This window comes from Fukomys damarensis, unplaced genomic scaffold (assembly GCF_012274545.1).
Source record: "Fukomys damarensis isolate Sample0158 unplaced genomic scaffold, DMR_v1.0_HiC HiC_scaffold_31, whole genome shotgun sequence".
Lineage (NCBI taxonomy): Eukaryota > Metazoa > Chordata > Mammalia > Rodentia > Bathyergidae > Fukomys > Fukomys damarensis.
This window is the reverse complement of record NW_022900943.1, coordinates 6449762-6470583: the sequence shown is the minus strand read 5'-3', so window position 1 is coordinate 6470583 and position 20822 is coordinate 6449762. Positions and strand designations below refer to the sequence as shown.

At 34.6% G+C, this 20822-nt stretch overlaps 1 protein-coding gene and 1 non-coding gene across 11 annotated transcripts in view; both read right to left on the bottom strand.

Annotated features, from left to right (window-relative positions):
- Mpdz (multiple PDZ domain crumbs cell polarity complex component) overlaps window positions 1-20822 on the bottom strand; it is a 143039-nt gene that overhangs the window by 101714 nt on the left and 20503 nt on the right. For all 10 annotated transcript variants that reach the window (XM_010630975.1, XM_010630978.1, XM_010630980.1 and 7 more), the window contains exons 3-9: window positions 14805-15014; window positions 14303-14442; window positions 13509-13704; window positions 12693-12821; window positions 9950-10153; window positions 6803-6917; window positions 6406-6494 (exon numbers count right to left, since the gene is read on the bottom strand). In XM_010630975.1, the coding sequence (XP_010629277.1) occupies window positions 6406-6494; window positions 6803-6917; window positions 9950-10153; window positions 12693-12821; window positions 13509-13704; window positions 14303-14442; window positions 14805-15014 (1083 nt within the window). The remainder of the gene's footprint in view (window positions 1-6405; window positions 6495-6802; window positions 6918-9949; window positions 10154-12692; window positions 12822-13508; window positions 13705-14302; window positions 14443-14804; window positions 15015-20822) is intronic.
- LOC117283888 lies at window positions 7713-7903 on the bottom strand. The gene has a single exon (XR_004514920.1). It is a non-coding gene; the product is annotated as a U2 spliceosomal RNA (small nuclear RNA).

Below are 20822 nucleotides of genomic sequence, written 5' to 3'. Positions count from 1 at the left end.
AGAAAGCTGGATTTAGACTGTGATCTCAAACTCTTGTCAGACCACTTTCTCATCCTATAAATTTTATATGGTTCTTGTAAGCTAGGCAGAAACTTCAACAGAGGTGGCTTTCTTCTTCCACTCTACATTCCACTGCTGGCTCCCTTCTGGAAAAACTAACAAATTATATAATGGAGAAAATACTACAAAACAATCCTTGGGAATGAATAAAGAACAAAAGTCCCCATTCCAAAAATTAGAGAAGTTTCTACTAGAAATGGCCTGGGCATGACTGGATTAAAGGCAGGCCAGCTGAACTGAATCTAAGAAGAAACTTCAATGAATCTCAAACAACACTAAGTGGATGTGGTCAGGTGATGCACACAGCTTCTAAACACTAACTCTAAGAAATATACCAGGCTTGCGGGCCATGCCCACTGGGGACCACTCAGTAGCCTGTATCATTCTATCAGTTCCTCAGTCAACTACATAAAACACACACACTCTAAGTACAACCCATCTCAAATGCCATTTGTACACGTACAGCTGTTTGTGACAATGAAGAAAGGTCACAAGATATGGGATAAAATACCACGGAAGCATCAATAGAACTATCTTATGAAACACTGTTTTAGTGAACAGAAAAAAAAAAGCCATTTCCTGAAATTTTTTTCAAAAGCGATTAAGGTTTCATTGTATGTATGACAGTAGAGATTACACTTACAAAGAAATAATTATCTATCAAATAGCGGGGGTCAGGGTGGGAGACAAATCCACAAGGTTTTAAATATTACAAAAACAAAGTTAAGAAATGGAAGGCAAGATTGTATGATTTTCACATATCTCAGAATAAAACTTTTCAGTAAAATAAGACTGGAGACACACAGGCTGCTCTTGGAAATCCAATATACTTATGAAAGGAATTACTATAAGAGAAAAAAAATAGGGAAAAAAGGAAAAAACTAAGGGAAAGGAAACTTATCCAAGACTGTAAGTCAAAGAGGGACATGAAAAACTAGAAAATAAATAAGAAAAAAATTAACACCTAGATGTATCCTGGTAAAATTCTTCCATTTCAAAGACCAAAAGAAAAAAAGAAATCTATCGATTAGCCTCCATGCAGCAAAGAGGGCAGACTATAGAACTGTGGTACAGAAATTATGAATCTAATTTTTTACTCTGTGCAATGCATGAGAAAAGGTAAATTGTGTTTGAAATGCTAAGAATACTGAGATCATATACCAAAATAATCTATAAAATGGGCCAATCATGCAGACACTTTAGGTGGTAAAGAACTATAATTCACACACTTAGAATAAAAAAAGATTGGGTCATTAAAGCTTAGGAAATCTGCAGTAGTAAAGGGATTCTGTTTTAACTCCACTGGGAGGACAAGAAAGGGTTATTTGGCTGCTAGAGAAAAGTGTCATTAGGTGGGGATCCACTTACATTCCTCTGAGTGCTGACAGACCAGAGGAAGGCCACACATGTGAGGAAGCCAGGTTCAAGTCAGCTGAAATCTAGCCAGCTGCCCCAAGGAATGGCAGACTCAAAAGAGAACCTCTATGTAATAGAATGCTGACAAGAAAAGCACAGGGAGGAAGAGGCGATGGAAAGTTAGGTCAGGTATCTCCGATGGGTTCTTCCAGCAACCTAAGAAGGAAGTGAGCAATGGCTTTAACCACTGCCCAGGTCATGAAGCACAAAGCCCTCTTGCAACAGCACCGTCAAAGCCAAGATGCCCCATCACCCTGCAATTGAAGGGGTTCTCAGAAATGGACAGCTCAGAGTCACTCTTTTCTGTAAAATTTAAAACCCCTGAGTGACACTGTAATCTAACTTAAATTTAAGTAAGAAACTGTGGCATATAAGGTTGACTACTAAGCAAAATGTAAGTAAAATTCAAATATAAGTAATACTATTACAACAAAACTGAATTCAAACATTTCAAATCACAGTCCTTAAAGAGAAAACATATAACTGGTATATAATAATCTGTTTAAAATAAAGCAACAGTAAACAACATAACTGTCTAGGAATAGGAATAAGCCTGCTTAAATATACTGCGTAGATTCATATCTGCTTCTATGAATACACCCCCAGGTATATATTTTAGTGAAATGAGAAATAAAAAGTCATCAACAGACATAACACTATTTAAATAATTACATGTAAAATTTCTGAATTTTACTGCAACATGTTCAAATTTTATATTCTTTAAAACTTAAAAGCAAAACCTAAAATAAATGAACATGTTATTTACTTTTACGCTAATAAAGGAAAGAAAAAAAGGACAAAGATCTCTGCTTTGAGGTTCTATGAAAATTCTTAAAAATGCACAGAGCTTTAGGCTGCAAAGATTTTATATGCAATAGGTTTTCATCATTCAACATATTAAATGTTGGAATTTTTCATTAAGAAAAATATAATGTACCTATTAGCCCTAAAATTTTGTACCTTATTAGCATTAAAATTCTAGTACATGAAGAAAAACATATTTTCAAAACTTAGTAACATAGATTTTAAAATATATTCCTTAACCAAATGTGAGAAGACGATACTATCATTGAAAAAAGTCCATCATGAAACTGTCATGAACTATTTAAACTAGACTTCAGCTCCAATTTCACAATATCTTCATCTATAATATGGAAATGATGCCCACTTTCCCAGAATTACAATGCATGGCACTTTGTGCTGGGATACTCAGGAGCTGAATTAGCAGCAGAATGAAAAGGAATAAATGGGGAAACCCCAAGGCTTCTGTCCAGCATCTGCACATCCATGCTGCAAATCAGCCCCAGTCACCAGGACTTCCACTGGAAGTCACAGTTAGCTCTAGGGCCTCTGGTCCCCGAGAACATTAAGAGGTCAGTTCAGATTCAGCAACACCATGGGCAAGAGTGCACCAGAACTCAGTATGATGGCAGCAGAGTGCTTTTCTATCTCACAGAAAGAGAACAACTATCGCTTTTCTAATGGGCACAGCCCACTAACCCACAATTAGCAAGAGGAATTACAGGGAAGAAAGTCGGGTTGGCACAAGTCACAAACCTGGCTTCTTAGCTCACTCCATGTAGTTTCCTCAGCCCTCTCCAACACAGCCCTTGAACCTATTAACAAAGTCACAGAAGACCAAAGGCAACATTTGACACTTTCTTATCCATATGCTTATTGAGTAATTTTTTATCAGTCGTAATTCTTTACTGATGTTAGCATGAATCACTGACTACCAAACTAAAAAGAATAAGTATATGATTTCACTGACAGGTTTCGTTAACTATTTGAAAAATGATTCCCTTGTCAAATATGTGTGATACAGGATACCAACATGTGAAAAGGCAAGTGGAAGTGGTGGGGATAGAACCATTTTCTCAGTTCCTGCCCTGAAATGCTAGAGTGGAACCCAAGGATCCACAGAACACAATTTGTATAAAAAAAAAAAAAAAAAAAAAAAAAAAAAATAAAATTTTAGGAAATTTATATTTAAACACGGGAAACATAAAAATAATTCTTTTAAAAAAAAAAAAAAAAAAAAAAAAAAAAGGAACAAAATACTTTTAAATTGTAAAAATAACATTTCTTCAAAATGGTAAGAAATGAGTTTTTAATCTTCTCCGTACACTATGATTACAAAGTAAAAATAGACTGTAGTTTCAATAGCTGTTGTCAAAAGAACAGACAAAAAGACTACAGTTGTGAAAAGGCAACTGGATGTGGAGGATTTTATTATCAATATTCAAAATTCCACAAGATGGTGGTATTCTGCACAAAATGAAGGCACGAGCAAAGCATTGTAAAATGTTCTCCAACAGATTTAGGTGCTTCTCACTTTGAGGTAAAAGGATGCTGCTAAAATTTAAACATCAAAAATCAAAACATTGCTAATAGTGAAGAATATTTTTATTGAAAGCAAGAAGATTACTTTTATATTTTGAGGTAGCCATTTCTTTTATCACTGACATTCTTAAAAGGAATTATACTTGAGATTCCACTTACATAAAATGAAATAGCGACAAGTTTAGGGGGAAACATTTTGAGACTTTTTCAAATACATAACCATTTCAGGAACTCAATAAATATCTCCTGAATTAATCAAAATGTATTTATGTATTTTATACCAGATATTTTAAATAAAGATCTGATTTGATTCTCTTAAAAATCATAAAAAGGAAGTTTCCCTATCCCAAATTTGATGGTAAAGAAATTTAATCAATAAGTTCACTGAATAGTTAAATATAAAATAATGATAAGATCCAGCACTTCTCCTCCTCAGTATATAACACAGAGAAATAAAAACATAAATCCATATAAAACCTTGTACATGAATGTTTATACTAGTGTTGTCCATAATAGACAGAAAGTAAAAACAATGCAAATACAGCACTCATCAACTGATGCCTTGGAAAATGGCAATAAAAGGAAATGAAGAACAGATACATGCTACAACATGAGAACATGCTAAGGGAAAGAAGTAAATCAAAAGTCTTCAATGACTGCATTTACACGAAATGTTCCAGACCAAAAGTAGACTAATGAAGGCTTAGAAATGGGAGGCAGGGGGAATTAGGAGCTGACTGCTATTGAGTATGAGGTTTCTCTTTAGAGTAATGAACATGTCCTAAAATTCAGTATGGCATTGAATGTCAAACACTGAATGCACTAAAGTCATTGGATTATAAGCTTTAAACAGGTAAATTGTACAGTAAATGAATAATATCTTATTAAAGCTAAATATTCTTAGAAGTTTTCTAATGAACTAAGATAGTTCAAGAAACACAGTAAGTTAGCTTTCTTTTTTTAACTCAGGATCATATATACACTCCAATTCTACAGCTATTTATTCTTTCTCCCTCCCTTTTCCCCAAATTGAAAAAAAAAACACACACATGGTTAACTTTCACTGCATGATAAATGCAAATACACCAAGGACGTGCATTCCAGTAGGTAAACAGATTGGGTGCAAGCTCAATTTGATGTTCCAAGCAGACTTCAAGAGTCAAGCAGGTGTAAGTAGGAGTTTCAGTAGCCCCAATGGACCTTAAGAGGCAGAAATAAGGAACTCTGCTACCTTTTTTAAAAAAACATAACATAAAATTTACTGTATTGACCACTTTTAAAGGTACAACTCAGTAAGTTATATTTACACTGTTGTGTAACACACTTCCAGAACTTTTTCATCTTGCAAACTGAATCTCTATCCCACTAAACAACTCCACATTCACTTCTTTTCTGCCCCTGGTAACCAACATTCTACCTTTTGTTTCTCTCACGTTGACTAGCTTAAGCTTAGATACCTCATTTAATATACAGTATTTGTCTCTATCACTAGCTTGCTTCACTAAGCATCATGGCCTCCAAATGCATCCACACAGTAGCTCTTTGTTCTCTTTGAAGAATGAAGAGCACTGCACCACATGAACATAAGCCACATCTCCTTCATCCATTCATCTATCTAGGTTGCTTCTGTGAGATGGTTACTGCACACAACACTGCTATGATTGAGGACTCGTTCATCTTAACACTCTGTCTTCTTACCAATCTTAAGATTCCAAAAGAACAGTGGCGATAGTTAACAATAACAAATACCTATTAAATAGGCATTTCCCAAGATGTCTTCAAAGAATGCTAACATATTTGGGAAGAGAAAACTTCACAACTACAGAAGCTTAGGAAACAGAGGTAAAAGGTGTAAGCAGATTACTGTAGGAATTCTCAGGCTTCCGTTTTTCAATAGGCACTGTGAGTCTCTCAGATACCATATTATATGCAGTTTTTCCTGGCCCTATTTAACCCAGAAGCAGCTGGCCAGGATCTCATGAATCTGTGTTTCACAGAGTTGATTGGACAGCCCAGTTTCCACTGAACTGAAGTCTGGGTTCTTTCAGGCTCTGCCTCAAATAGCCTCATGCCCAGAAACATACTGATGGCACTGCCATAATAGGGTGAGTTAATCTAAGAAGAGAAGCTGGGTCTATTTCTTTCATTTTGTGTATTCTTACACAAAGGTGAAAGAAAGGTGCTCTGGCCATGGAATCAACAGTTACAGTGTCATTACGACTAAAAAAATGCACAGCACAAATTCAGATTCAGGCACACCAGAAAGTCGTAACACCTGCTCTGTACCTTTGGAGAGCTGGTACGTATTGCTCTAATATTAACATAACAAATTTATTGCAATCAGAAATCTAATAGGTATTATTGAAAATGAAGTTTCTCCTGGAGAATTGAGATTAGCAAAGCTTTCATCTAATGCTTTATTCTGCTTCCTTGAAGTAATAAAAAGGGCTGTTGTGTTGACAACCTCAAATCCAAAACAAGATTAAATTATCAGAGTTACCTGTATTTCTCAAAAATAAGTAAACTAGAATAATACAATTCTCGAACATGATAATTTAGAACACAATCATTAAATATGTAACTTACTGCTATAATCTGGTCTCCAATTTGGATTCTTCCGTCATGTTCAACAGCACTGCTTTTTGTAATGCTCTTTACAAAAATTCCTGACGGTTCTAAAAAGAAACAGGTTATTTTTCACTACTTACATAACACAATTAAAGAGTATCTATCCTCCGTTCCTGAAATAAAAAGCCCTGAGAATAAATACATATCAACAAGCCACACAAACAAAAACCATAGCAAAAAAACACGGCAATTATTTAGTCTGTCATATTAGTCACATACACTAACTTATTTCTAAGGAAATTCTCAGCTAGCTTATCCGGAAACTTCCAAATATGCAATGATGATTCAACATTTCATAAGATACACATAACAGAAGCAACTATCATGTTTAAAAAATATTTAAGGTTTAATTTACCTAATTTTTTATCTCCAATATAACCAGCAATAGTAATTCCTAATCCTTGAATATTTTTAGTGAGTTCAACATCAAATGTCTCATTTTCTTCACTTTTCTGAGTAGAAGCATCAGCCTGAAATAAAATCAATATATATACAATAAAACAAAGTCAATAAATTTTGTACAAATAAAACATATAAAATACATAAACATGTCAATAAAATATATGTACAATATATACATATAATATACAGAGAAATAAGCTTATAAAAAACAAGATAAATTTTAAAAGCCAGAGCTTTTATTCAGAATAATGTGACATAGGGCCAGGAATTTAGCTCAGTGGCGCCCCATGCCTGTTTGGTCCTGAGTTTGATCCTCAGTACCAAAAAAAAAAAAAAAAAAAAAAAAAAAAAAAAAAAAGAGTAATGACGTGACAAAATAAGGTGTGAGAGAACTGAATTACAGCCAAGAGTCTTCTTCAGTGGTAGCAACACAGACTGAGCTTCCCACTTCTACTCGGAATGTCAACAACAAGGCTGGACTTCCCTTTACAGGAGGGATACATTATTGTTTGCATACCCAATGTTTCAAAAACTAATTATTTTCTTATTGCATTATTTTCAGGGTTGGTTTATCTTAATTTCTGAAGGACTTAGGATGTTGTCACTGCAAGAACTCATGTTTTGAATTCAAATCAACAAGTCCAAATCTAGCTTTGCCACTTACTTGTGTTAAGCATTTCTGCACAAATATCAGAAGAATAAAAACAACCAGTTCAGCTACCATTTATTGAGTCATTCTTACATACAAGGCACATGAAATGCTTTAATCTCTTATTCTCATAACAACGTACTGATGCTTTAGGTTCCGAACAAGCCAATGAGGTAGGCACAGTGTCTTACTGATTTCTTTCATTGCTCCCCTAAGGAAGAGCACCATTCCTGGAGGCACTACAATACGAACTCAATTTATGCAGCGGACAGAGCAAGCCCCAGTTCCATGTCCCAGCTCCAAAACTCTACTCCATATACTGTCCTCGGATACAGAATGTATCAGATACTAAACTGGTGAGAACATCTACTACACTGGATCTTAGTGAAAAGGCTGAGAAGCAATTTATATCTGTCACTATCTTGGGAAGTTGAGTTATATAAACTTTTCTAAGGAGAAAGAGCTAAAAAAAAAAGCAGTAGAATTCAAATCTAAGTGGTTGGGTTGTAGAGTCTCTTCTTTTAAAGGAGATATGGTATGTAAAGACTACTTGACATTTTATCTTACATTTATAGTTTATTGTAGTACCATTAGTATGAGTTAATCCTGCAGGTTTGTTATAAACAGACTGATGTATTATTCTGAAAAGCAGCAGAATGCATTAAGGAAATATTCTAAGCTGCCCTTTATTTGTTTTGTGAATTCAGACTTCACTGTGAAAAGCTATTCATAAGAAAAGTATGTCTTTCTCCATTAGTGTCCTCTTTTTGCTGGAATGATAGCAGCAAGGGAGTTTCTCAAATGTCAGCTCTTTCTAACAGGTAGCGTTATTAATTACATAGAGAAAAAGTCCCTAAATGAAGCATTCGTGAACCGGCACAGCATGTTATCAATAAGCTACTGGTACTAATCATTAGGGTGAAATCAGTAGGTTCTATAGAGAACCCTAAGAAGAACATGCCAAAATCAAGGCTAATGAGTTCTAAAGTACCGAGTTTGTAGTGAGGTAGAAACATTTTCTGTTTTCTTTCAACAAACTTGAGTATTATCTGATATCTGATGTTCCACCTAAATGAGTTACAATTTTACAGTAAAGTTTGATTTATTTTTCATTGCACATAATTATCTGTGCAAACTTAGCAAAAGTTTAAAGTTTAGATAATTACAAGAAAATGACAGGATAAAATCTGCTTCAATTGAAACAAATGTGTTTTCTATTTTTAATAAGACTTATGCGAGTGCTATTTTAGAGGGTGGCAATTTGACTATCGAATGGTTTTAAAAGGGGCACAAGCTTCAGAAATGATGAAATGCACAGAATAGATATTTTTCTAAGCTTTCAATTACATCAAGTGGTTTTCGGTATTGCATTCATTTATATATTGCTGAATAAAATGTTTTGTTTACCACAAAAGAATGCCATTTAAACACTTGCATAAACAACATTTCTTTCTTCTTTTTGCAAAGAATAGCAAGCAAATTCAATTCCAAAAATAACAGAATCATGGAAATTTCAAGTGTTCTAATAAAATTTTAAAGGGCTAGTGGAGGAGGTTAGAAGATTTTCTTTTAAAGTTGTAGCAACTGATTAAAAACAACTTTAATAGAAAAAAAATTTTTGCATCTATATGAGAGGTATATGGGACTTGTGTTTGTATAAAGTTTATCAAAAAATTGAGTCAAATTCTCTTCTTAAATAGTCCCAAGGTTTTTGGATATAATTATTATACTAATACTATGCACAACAGTCTTGTGATCTGTAAACCAGGTGAGACAGCTAATAACTTAAAATAATTTTGAAATTTTCCACCATTTTCATATCAAGTCAAGAACAAAGACAGAAAGCTATACTTACGAATAAAACTTTTATTATAATACCTGAAACACAGCTTTGATATTAAAAAATTATAACTGTGTCAAGAATATTGACAATTTATACAGATCTGATCATAGCTCTAGGAATAACAAAAAACAAAACAAACAAAAAATGACAGGTTTTTAAGCTGAATTTACTCCTATTAAGCCTGCTGCCCCTCTCCAACCTTTACACATAGGAACAAAAACAAAAAGACTAAAAAGAAAATTGTTAAAAGGGAATGATTAGAACTATGACCTTATGGAAAGCTTTCTAATTATGAGAAAAAATATAATTAAGCACTTTAGGTATGAATAACAAACAATTATTAGTAAAATATTATCCATATTTCAAAATCTTAACCTCATAAATGAGCTTCGAGGAAAATGTAACATTATCTAGCATTTTTAAGCAACCTGTAATTCATTTGTATATATTATTCGAGATTAGTAAGATATTATTAGTGCTGAAGCATCCATATATTTGATTTTGTTCACTAACACTAATATATGAACAAGTCTAATTTTAAGATAAATGTCGCCATCATCTCAGTGTTGTTTTCCATGACTTTCACAATACTTGTTCTACCTACTTACCCGCATCTCTGGTGTAGAAGAGGAGGAGAGGGTGATTGCCAAAGAGGTGGGTGTTGCAGGTTCTTCAATGGCACCTCTTGCAATCATCAACTTAACCCTATTTCCACACTGCCTCAAGACTTGTGCTACTTGCTCACTGCTCATTCCCGCCAAATCAGTGTCACCAATCTTTAGAATGTGGTCTCCACTGCATAATCGTCCATGCTACATAAAAAAGAGGCTAAATAGTTAGGTTACTGTTCTTGTAACTGCATTAGAGAAGTCCTAAGTGAGGGAAAAGAAATAATAAAAGGTGGCACTAATATGCTGCTGTGGCAATCATGGGACATTAAATATGTAATTACAGTATCAGCTGCCTCCAAAACCATTCTAGCATTATCCAGTGTAATATAAAAAAAAATGAAATTAACAAACACTCCTTAAATTAGCTGAGAGGAACTTTAATTTTGATTTATATCTACTAAATGCAAGAAAAAGTTTTATGACTGTTTTTGAGAGCCAGAGAGCAAAAAAGGTTATTAAGCAAAGCTAAAGTCACCATGCAAATAAAATACACAGTAGTTCATTTCAGATGCCCATTTTGGAATCTGAAATGAACAGACATTTCTCAGACAAAGAAGTAAAAGCAGCAAGTAAATATATGAAAAAAGGTTCCACATCATTGGTCATTCCAGAGATGCAGATGAAAACAACACGGAGATGCCACCTCACGCCACAAAGAAATCAAGAAATCAACCAATAACAAATGTTGGAGGGGTTGTGGGGAGAAAGGAACCCTTCTCCATTGTTGGTGGGAGTGCAGACTGGTGCAACCACTATGGCAATCAATATAGAGATGCCTCAGAGAACCTGGACTAGAGGTTCCACTTGATCCAGCCATCCCTCTGCTGGGTACCCTTCCAAAAGAATTTTAAAAATCATATTACAGTGATATATACACACCTATGTTTATAGCAGCACAGTTTGTAATGGCTAAAATTTAGAAACAGCCCATTTGCCCATCAGTTGGAAACTGGATAAAAAAGATGTGGTTTTTCTATAAAATGGAATACTACTCAGCCATAAAGAATGAGAAATTAGATTCATTCATAGGAAAATGGATACATATTGAGGATATACTCCTAAGTGAAATAATAAGTCACACGTGTAAATACCGAATAGTTTCTCTGGTGTGAAAAACTGTAATAGTACATAAGATCCTAATTATGTAATTGACAATGTGAAATGGGAAAAAAAAAAGGCTAAAGGTGTAGGGAAAGTGGGAAGGGTAGGAGAAAGGTAATAAGGGAAAGAAAAAAAATAGGAGAAAATTAAAAAAAAAAAAACAGAAATAAAATGTTTGTAAAGGGGAAGGGGAGTAGGGGGTGAGGGAGGGTAGGAACAAGGGGAAAAAAGGAGAACCAAAACTTGTCATTAAAGGTACAAGATCCGAATGATGAATGTAACTGTACTGTATACCTTTAATGTAACAATAAACTCAATGAGAAAAAAATACACAGTGGTTAAAATGTGTTGCTATCTACAACATAATATTGCCTTAATCCATGCTTTTCTACCCGGCTATTATAAGTATTCCGAACATCTGCATTAGCAGATGAAATCCTAGTGAGGTGAAAATTCAGATAGATAAGTGAAAAGCAGTCTTATAAGGCTCTACAAATACTGTAACAAAACTTTCTGCAATAATGGAGTTGTTCCAACACAGCAGTTACTAATGACATCCGGCTGTAGGACATTTGAATTGTGGCTAGTCAAAGCAAGGAACTAAATTTTTAATTTCATTTAATTTTAATTAATTTATACCCAATTTAGCGGTATTGGGAGAGTGTAGTGCTATACAGAAGATAAAACACAAACAGATAAGAGTTCTTTCTCAAGCTTATCAATGTCCCTTTGATATGTGAAAGGAGAAAAATTTGCAAACTACTGCGTTACTGTTAATGCCGCTACTGAAAAGGTTGCCATTAATGAGCCTTTCATTTATGAATGAGACGTTCGATTCCAAGTTTGAAACTGAAGTTCAAGTGCACATGTAAAAAAGTAGCTTTAGAAATAAAATGTTATAATGAAGACAACAGTTAAACTAGCAGAACTTTCCAATATAAAACATGAATCATAACTAATAAATGTATGAAACATTTTCACACATATCCTAAACATATGTATCTTAAATGACAATTCTTCAATGCACTATTCTTTCTTTTTTTTTGGTACCAGGGATCGAACTTGGGACCTTGAGCTTGAGAGTCAGGCAGTGGAACTATTGAGCTAAATCCCTGGCCCACAATGAACTATTCTAAGTGATAAAAATAGGCTACAGGTCATATACAAAGATGATACCTGTAACCCTTCATTAAAAGGACAAATTGAGCTCTGTTCTTTCCCTTTAACAATTTCTTCATAGTATCTGGTGATTATAAAACAGGTGAGCAGGCTTCAAAGATATGAGCATAAAACAATTGCAGCTACCTCTACAATAATCAAGACCATCACCTTGGTTTCGGCTTAGTCTGTGGTTCTAAAGAGCACTATTTGTCTGTAACTGTAACTTAGGGTCAACATCCCTTTTCGAAAGTATTCCCCTCCCAGTTCTACAAGAACAGTCCAATTAAAAAAAAAAGATCCTGCCTCAGTTTCTTTGCCCTTATCTGCGTTCAAGGTCTCACTTTCCTAACAGAAAGCAGAAAAGGTAAAGCCATCTTACTGGGTAAAACAGCATTAAAAACTGACTGGCTTGGCTCACCTGATCAGCAACCCCGCCAGGCAGAATGGTTTTGACAATCACTCCGGTTGCCTTTCCTCCGATGATGCCAAATCCCAGACCAGACCCATCGTTCACCAGTTCAATAGTTTCTACATGCTGCCAGTGGACCTAAAAACAAAGCTCCCATGTGAAGCTGTAGAATTCTATAAACACTGAAATGTTATATTACAGCAGATATTGTAATAATTATTTCATTGGTATTAAGTAATTGAATCCAGACATGCTAATAAGCACCAAAGAATGAATCCCTTGCATTTTGTATATTTCTCTTTCAATAGATGATTACTCCTAATGATATAATCCCTCTTAAGATCATCAATACATTGCTTTTTATATATTTGCAAGATTTTTTATACAACTTTTAAAAAAGAAAGGCTAAAAGATCAAGGGAAGAAAATGGTCATGTGTCAAAGATGTCTTCTGCCTAATCCTGCCTCAAGGAAAGAGTATAAATTAGATGACTTCAAAGTCACTGGAAACTAACTGTAACAAAATAATTTATCATTTACAAAGCAAAGTCAAAATTGTATTTATCTACAGATAAATATAATTTTAATTTTGTTAAGAGATCTACTCTTTTGAGAAATACTGCCAAAATACTACACAGAGAAAGTACACTGTTTTAGAGGCTATAAATGTAATCATAATTAAACAACAAGTACTCTAGGTTGGGCAAAGCTAATAGAATAAAAAGCCAAAAATTCCAGAAGCACCTACAGAGATTAAAAACATGGAAACAAGGAAAGAGAACTAGAAAAAGTGTCTTCTGTTCTTCTTGAAAGTGCAGGCACTCACGGGGTTGGAATGTGCTGAGATGGTACTGGCTGCAGATGGGGAGCGGGACACGCTGGGGCTGCCCCTGGCGATGACCAGCTGCACAGCATCTTTGGCTTTCTGCAGGATGCTGACCGCCTGCTGATGTGTAATCGTCTGGTCCAGCACCTGTCCATTGATGGCAAGGATCTGGTCAGTTTCCTTCAGTCTTCCATCTCTACCAAGGATGAAAATGGGGTGAAGAGAGTTATGTGGCAGCTCTCAAGGCAAAGACAGCTTTCTTGGCGTGTGCATCCAGATTACTCAATATTGTTTGTAAACTTCGTCATTTTTGAAGCTTTTTCCTGCACTTCTACCTTTAAACACATATGCTAAGGTAATTCAACTGCTATCTTTACTCAATCCTCCACTTACAAGGCTTGTTTTTTTCTTTGTAACTATCCACTAAATATATTCATTGTATTTCACATGGTCTTATTCTTTAAAAATGAAAGTATATATGAATCCTTGCTTGGAGTATAAATAGAGTCGCTTCTAACATAGTAATCTTTAAAGTCAAATAAGAGAGGTCATTTTATCGCAATCAAAATATTCTAATCAATTATTTTTCCTCATTAAAAAATAGTTAAACTTTTTGAGAGCTACTTTCATTTCAAAGGACTTGCTTTTTATCACAACAATGTGAATGTCTTCTAAAAACTGGTTAATACATGTTTTCGTTTTCATTCATTTTTGCTTCTTTTTGAATTTCCCTGTGGTGATCAAAACTTCTGAATGTGACACAGAAAGCAGAGAAGATGCTGTGGCCACCTCACCTGTGAGCCACACTGCCCTCCTGTATTTCCTGCACAAAGATTCCCAGCTCTCCCCGGTTTGCACTCCTGAGCCCCACAACACTAAACCCAAGGCCTCCACGTGAAGGTTTGAGGAGCTCGAAGACTTCAACATGGCGACCCTGTGCAGGAAACAAAGCAAAAAGTAAAACTAAGAGCTGATTGCTATAGTACAGTCCTCTCACTACTGGCATTACTTGTTTACAGTAACAAAGTAAGAAACTGAAAAACATTTCTAAGATAATTTTTACGTATCAGCTAGATACAGGACATTTATTTTCCCTATATATTTCTGGAACACAACATGTTATACTGAATTTAAAATATGATAATTAAAAAAGAAAAATCTAATAAAAAAACCTCTCAACCACCAATCTCTGACAAAAAAACTTTTCATTTCAAACTTTTCAAATGTTATAAATGTCACTATATTATCCAGGATTGTGTAGTATTTTATCATAATAACAAGAAGAAATGTTCGTACCTGAGCCATATTTTTGATCAAGTGATCAAATTCATCACCAGGAGGTTTCCCATCGGGGTGTGGAGTACAAGAACCTGTAAGTGCCTCTTGATTCCCACTATTTGAGGATAGCAGAAATGATTCATTTTGCAGAGTAGGAATCACAGAGGATTTGACATGAGGAATGTGGGCATACTCAACATTTGAAGTTGCTGAAGCTGCAATGTTTACCTAAGAGTAATAGAGAAATTAACCATAGTAATGTCTGATCCAGTGAATCAACACATTATCAGAGGTGGGTTCAGGAACCCCCCAAACTTGCAAGGGGGGTTAAAAGAGGATGATCTTGTAGCTACTTTACCCTTAAACTTGGTCACTGAACCTCAACTCCATGAAACAGTTGCCAGAAGCGTGAGCAGAGCTGGAAGTCCAAGGACAATGACATAAATAGTAACAACAAAGGATTGTTTGTGTGTACTTGTTATATAAAGAACTCCAAGTTAAAGCTATGACTTGTAACTAATAAAACACTAAGTCTATCTTAATTTCATATTTCTGAAGGGTGTCAGGAATGACATTTTATCTACAATTATGCATCACAAAGATTAAATCAATGAGGTTACAGGATCATTCTGACCTCTTTGCCTAGCACTCTGTTCCTCCCCACTTAGCTCCAGCTACAATGAACAGTCAAACTTCTCATTCCAACATCCAGGCACAGTCTGGCCCAAATATCCCCTTCTTTACTTCTTCCTTCCATTCAGGTATGCTCAATCTTGTCTCAGAAAAGCCCTCCCTGCCAACCTGATTCAACACAGCACCACCACTGTGCTGTACAAGCTGACCCTGCCCTCCTGCACAGCACTTATCACCACGTACCGTACCCGTTGTCATGGAGTTTCCACCTCAGTTATTGGAAGCAAGCTAGAAAGCAAAATTTTGTAGCAGAAGAACTTGACAATTTATTTTCTATGAGGTCACCATTATCTAGAAAAATGCCTTGCAGAGTTGGCCATCAAAAGCCCTTTGCAGAATAAACATTCATTTGTCCATTTTTAAGGACATATTCTGATCCAATCTCCCAAATAACTTTTTAAATATCATTATCTCTGCTTTGCAGAAAATGAAACTATACACAGTCATGCACCTGGTAAGTAGTTTGTCACCTAAATTTTTTATTATGGTGTCTCTTTCATCTGTGTATTACATACAAGCATATAGTCATTTGAAAAATCACTTTTGGAAATAAGATATGAAATAAAGGCTCTCCATTGACAGAGATATCAAAATTTTTTACAGTATGTCACTAATCCATGTATATTCATTTGTTACCTATCCTTAAAAACTAATCAGAAAATTCAATAAGTCATCAAATATACCAATAATTCAATAATTATATTGGGGATCTATAATCACGATAAAAATGATCAATGTGTTAAGTAGAGACTTTTGGAAATCCTCTCAAATGCTTATTTTAAAATCTACAGCAGGCATGATCAATTATTTTCTTTTTCAAAAGCAAGCTTCCCATGCCAAGATTAACTTTTTTTTATCCCGAGCCATGGCAACTCTAGCAGTCTGCCAGCACAAGATACACAGCTCAGGTTGAAGCAGATGGTAGAATGAAATTTGTGACAGGCTGAAGATTCCACACACCAAGACCTAATGCCTATGGTATGCTTGCATAGGAAAAAATATTTGGACTTCTACTGTGGTAAGCCAGAATGAACAAATTACACTCCAAGAATAGATAGTCTATAAGAAATTAACTGCTGAAGTGGAAATTCTGATACTATGAAAGACTAGGTGTGAAGGCACTCCAAGAATAAAGTTAATAGGAGCAGAAAAAACACAAGATTACAATATGAGACTCATGTATAAGTAATATCAATTATCTTTTCTTAATTTATTAAAAGTTTGAAGAATGCCAATTATTTCAATTTCCTTGAAACTTATATAAATATGAAGACAATTGTTGCCTATTTAAAATGGATAATATATACAAAAACAATTTATGCCATCAAGTCTTGTTTGTAAACTCAAAAATTTAGACTCACAAGAAAAAGCACCAAATTATGTTTTGATTTCATTTGTTATAACTGTTTACTATAATGCTTCTTCTGAACTACATTCTCTTAGAAACAAGAATCTCCAATGCTTTGATAAATCTGTACAGAGAATTATAAATGTTTAATAGAAAGAATTTGACTCCCATCCTTGCTTTATAGAATATGAAACAAACAGAAGAAAACACAAATACCTGGTGATTCTTGCACACAGATGTCTGCATGATTTGTGGAAGTAGCTAGTAAATGGGCAAGATCACCATATAACCATCTATTCTCTTCAACTTCTGCTAAGTACATCTAGAAAGCGCTTTTATGCACTGATAAACATGTATTAATTTATAGATTTTAACTAGTGCTATTACTTGAAAGATAACTTGAATGAAGTTCTATAAAGTATCATTCTAAAAGCTTCAGATTCAGTGTAGAAGGTCAGGTCACAGTACCATCTCAGAATTCAGATGTATAGATAAGACTCTCTTACAAAACGCAATTAGAACTAATAAGTGAGTTACTCTAAAAGGTTAAAGCAGGAAGTATAACATATAACAAATATATAACCTAACTGCCTTATTTTTAATTTAAAATATCTGTATAATCCATAAATACCTTGATATGTGGATAAGATCATCTTTAATACAAGTCCAAAAATTGGAAGACTTTACCATCCTGATACATAAAGCACACTTGCGGTATACTGCTTATTTTAGCTCTTCAAGTTCAAGCACTGATTTGAACACTTCAAAAAACAATTTCACGGAAGAAATATTTTCAATTTGGTCAAAAAAATTAATTCACCTATATGTGCTTTATTAGTTCACCTATATAGTTTTTAAATTTTGTGTTTTATAGAAAAAGTCAAATTTTATATCATCATAAAATGATAATGTAAATATAAAAAGTATAAATAACTTCAAAAACAACTTTTGGCAAATGTACCTATAGCAATCAGAGCTGCAGAGGTATGTAAGCCAGAGTACAGTATCTAGGGTTTAGATACTGGACACTTGGTACCTTACAGGAGAGGTGGACAGTATTTTTTACCTAGCAAGTTACCTGGAACTGTAACTGCGCTTCTGTAACGCATCCCAAGAAAACAAAATTCTCTTTATTTCTATAAATAATTTCATGTCATTATTTAAAAACTAATGATATCGAAAAGACACTAACAGTTCTGCCCTACTGTATCGATACATAGCAAAGTAGTAAGTCCAGTGCACAGTGAAGAAGGATTACATGGAAGCATAAGCAGGCAGGGATTATTGGTGTTCATTTTAGAGCTGACCACCACAGTGCAACATACAAACAGCTGAGGTCCCAGACAGAGAGAAAACTCTTGAAAGCACAAGAACAAAAAGGCACTTTCCTCAAAGAAGAGAAACCGTTGACTTTTCAGGCAGAACCACACCAGCCAGAAGCTAACAGGATGAATTTAAAATAATAACAAGCATAGCAACACACACACACACACACACACACACACACACACACACACACACACACACACACACACACACACACACACACACACACACACATCTTCACATACACACACACACACACACACACACACACACACACTGTTGGCTCAGATCTATACAAAACAGTAATGCAAATTCTTATACAGAAAGAAAATTGTCTGATTGAAGACCCTAAATGCAGGAAAGACTGTAAGTACAAAAAGGGTTTAAAATTTGAGTGAAATCAGCAGGATTTGTTGAAAACTGTAAATAATCTTAACTGTGAAGTTTTAAATATATGTATGGAAACAGAGTAATATAGTTTCACAAAAGGCAAGAGTGGTAACAATAAGGCTGAAGTAGTCTAAGTTTCTTGAATCTTCCAGAAAGGGGTAACTGTACTAACTAAAGCAGGATCAAATCGATTAAGGACACATATTATGTGACACAGGACTTACATGTAAAATATATTTGAACACTGTACTGTTTTAATAAAATCTCATAAGAAAATGGCCAAATACAGAGAAACATCACCAAAAAAGATATATCAATGGCAAATAAGCACATAAAAGATGTTCATTACCATTGGCTGTTAAAGAAATGTAAATTAAAAGCATAAAGGTCTACACTATACAGCTCGATGAATAGTGAGGATGTGAGAAAGTGGACTGTTCATACAGGAATGTAAAACTATACAGTACCACTGAAAAACAGTTCGGTAGTTCCTGAAAATTACATATGCATTTACTAATATCCTGAATATTTGTCAGAGAGAAATAAAAACCTGTGACTACACAGATCTGTAAAGAATTATTCACAGAGCAGCTTTATCTATAAACCAAAAAGTAAATAAACTGGAAAAAATAAAATGTCTTTGAATAGGTATGTCCACACCACAGAATACAACTTGGCAATAAAAACAAAAGGAATGCTAACATGCACAACTCAAATGGACCAGAGCATTAAGCTGTGTGGAAAAAAAGCCAAGTTCAAAATGTTCTCTTTTTTTTTTTCAAATGTTTTATTTTTGTAATATTATTGAAATGACAAAATTATAAAGATAAAAAAGAGATTATAAACGCTGCTCAGGGTTAGAGATGGTACAGGAGGAAACTGGGTAGGACAGGAGTAGAATGTGAGAGACCTTTGTGATGATAAGGTCTACCTGGTTTTGATTATGGTGATAGCTACACAAATATCTATTAGTGGAAATAATGACACAAATTTCAAAATTGATACACAATGTACCTATAACAAGTTTCCAGGTTTGAACATTTTATTATATTAGTGAGATACAACCACTGGGAGAAACTTGGCGACACACCAACAGGACCTCTCTCTACTACATTCAGGATTTCTGGGCTATGGGGAGAGCTTTCTACCTAGGATGTGCAAGTCCCTGAGCTCTATCCCCAGTACTATAAAAAAAAAAAAAAAAAACCCTACAAATCTCTAATTCTTTCAAAATGAAGTTTTTTAAAAAGTTGACTTAAGCCATGTATATATTCTATCATCTATAACACCTAAAATAATAAAGTATAAATAGCATGTTAAATAGAAGACAATGAAATAAAAATAAAAATTAAGACAACAGGGAAACAAAAGATGACAAAATTAAACCCAAATTTGTCAACAATTACATTAAATTTAAGAGAGTTAATGGCTTAATGTAAAAGGTTAAAATTCTCAGACGAAGGAACAAAACATCTCCAAAATACATGTGGATAACCCGTGTTAGTTACTTTTCTCTCCTTGCTGAGACAAAATACCCAACATTCGAACTTAAAAGGGTAAAGGTTTATTTGGCTGACCATTCATTCATAAAGGTTTCAGCCCATGATCAGCTGGTACCAAGGGAGGATGGCAAACAGGTACTGCAGAGGAGAAACAAGGCACAAAGTAGCAAAAGCAACAAGGGACCTTAGCAGTGTTGCTCTGTCCCTAGACTAAATGGATGAGAGCGGTGTCATACCAATTACTCATGAATAATGGTTTAGTGATCACACACCCTTGATCCCAGCATCCCACATTCCAGATTTAGCTACCTTCAAAAAAGATTGCCTTCTTTTTTAGGAGACTTCTCGACACAAGCCACAGCATTACCAATGACGTAAATTTCAAGAAAGTAAAAAACTAAAACCAAGATAAACTGTATAGATATTATATTAACCAAAAGAAATCTCATGTAGCTAAACTAATAGCAGGTAAGTGGACATTAAAGTAGAATGTATTAATAAAGTGGAATAATTTCATGAGGTAAAGTACCAATCCAATAGAAAGTTCAAGCAATCTTAGCAATCTAAAAATATAACCTAAAAGTAGTAAGGCAAAATGACTCAGAACTTCAAATGAGAAATAAGAAAATACAGAATGATTATAAAATATCACTCTTAATAACAGAACAATAGGAAATGCAATATACTGACTTTTGGGGAAGAGCTAGATAGAAGTTATTTTTCTGTTTCTCTCTCTCTCTCTCTCTCTCTCTCTCTCTCTCTCTCTCTCTCTCTCTC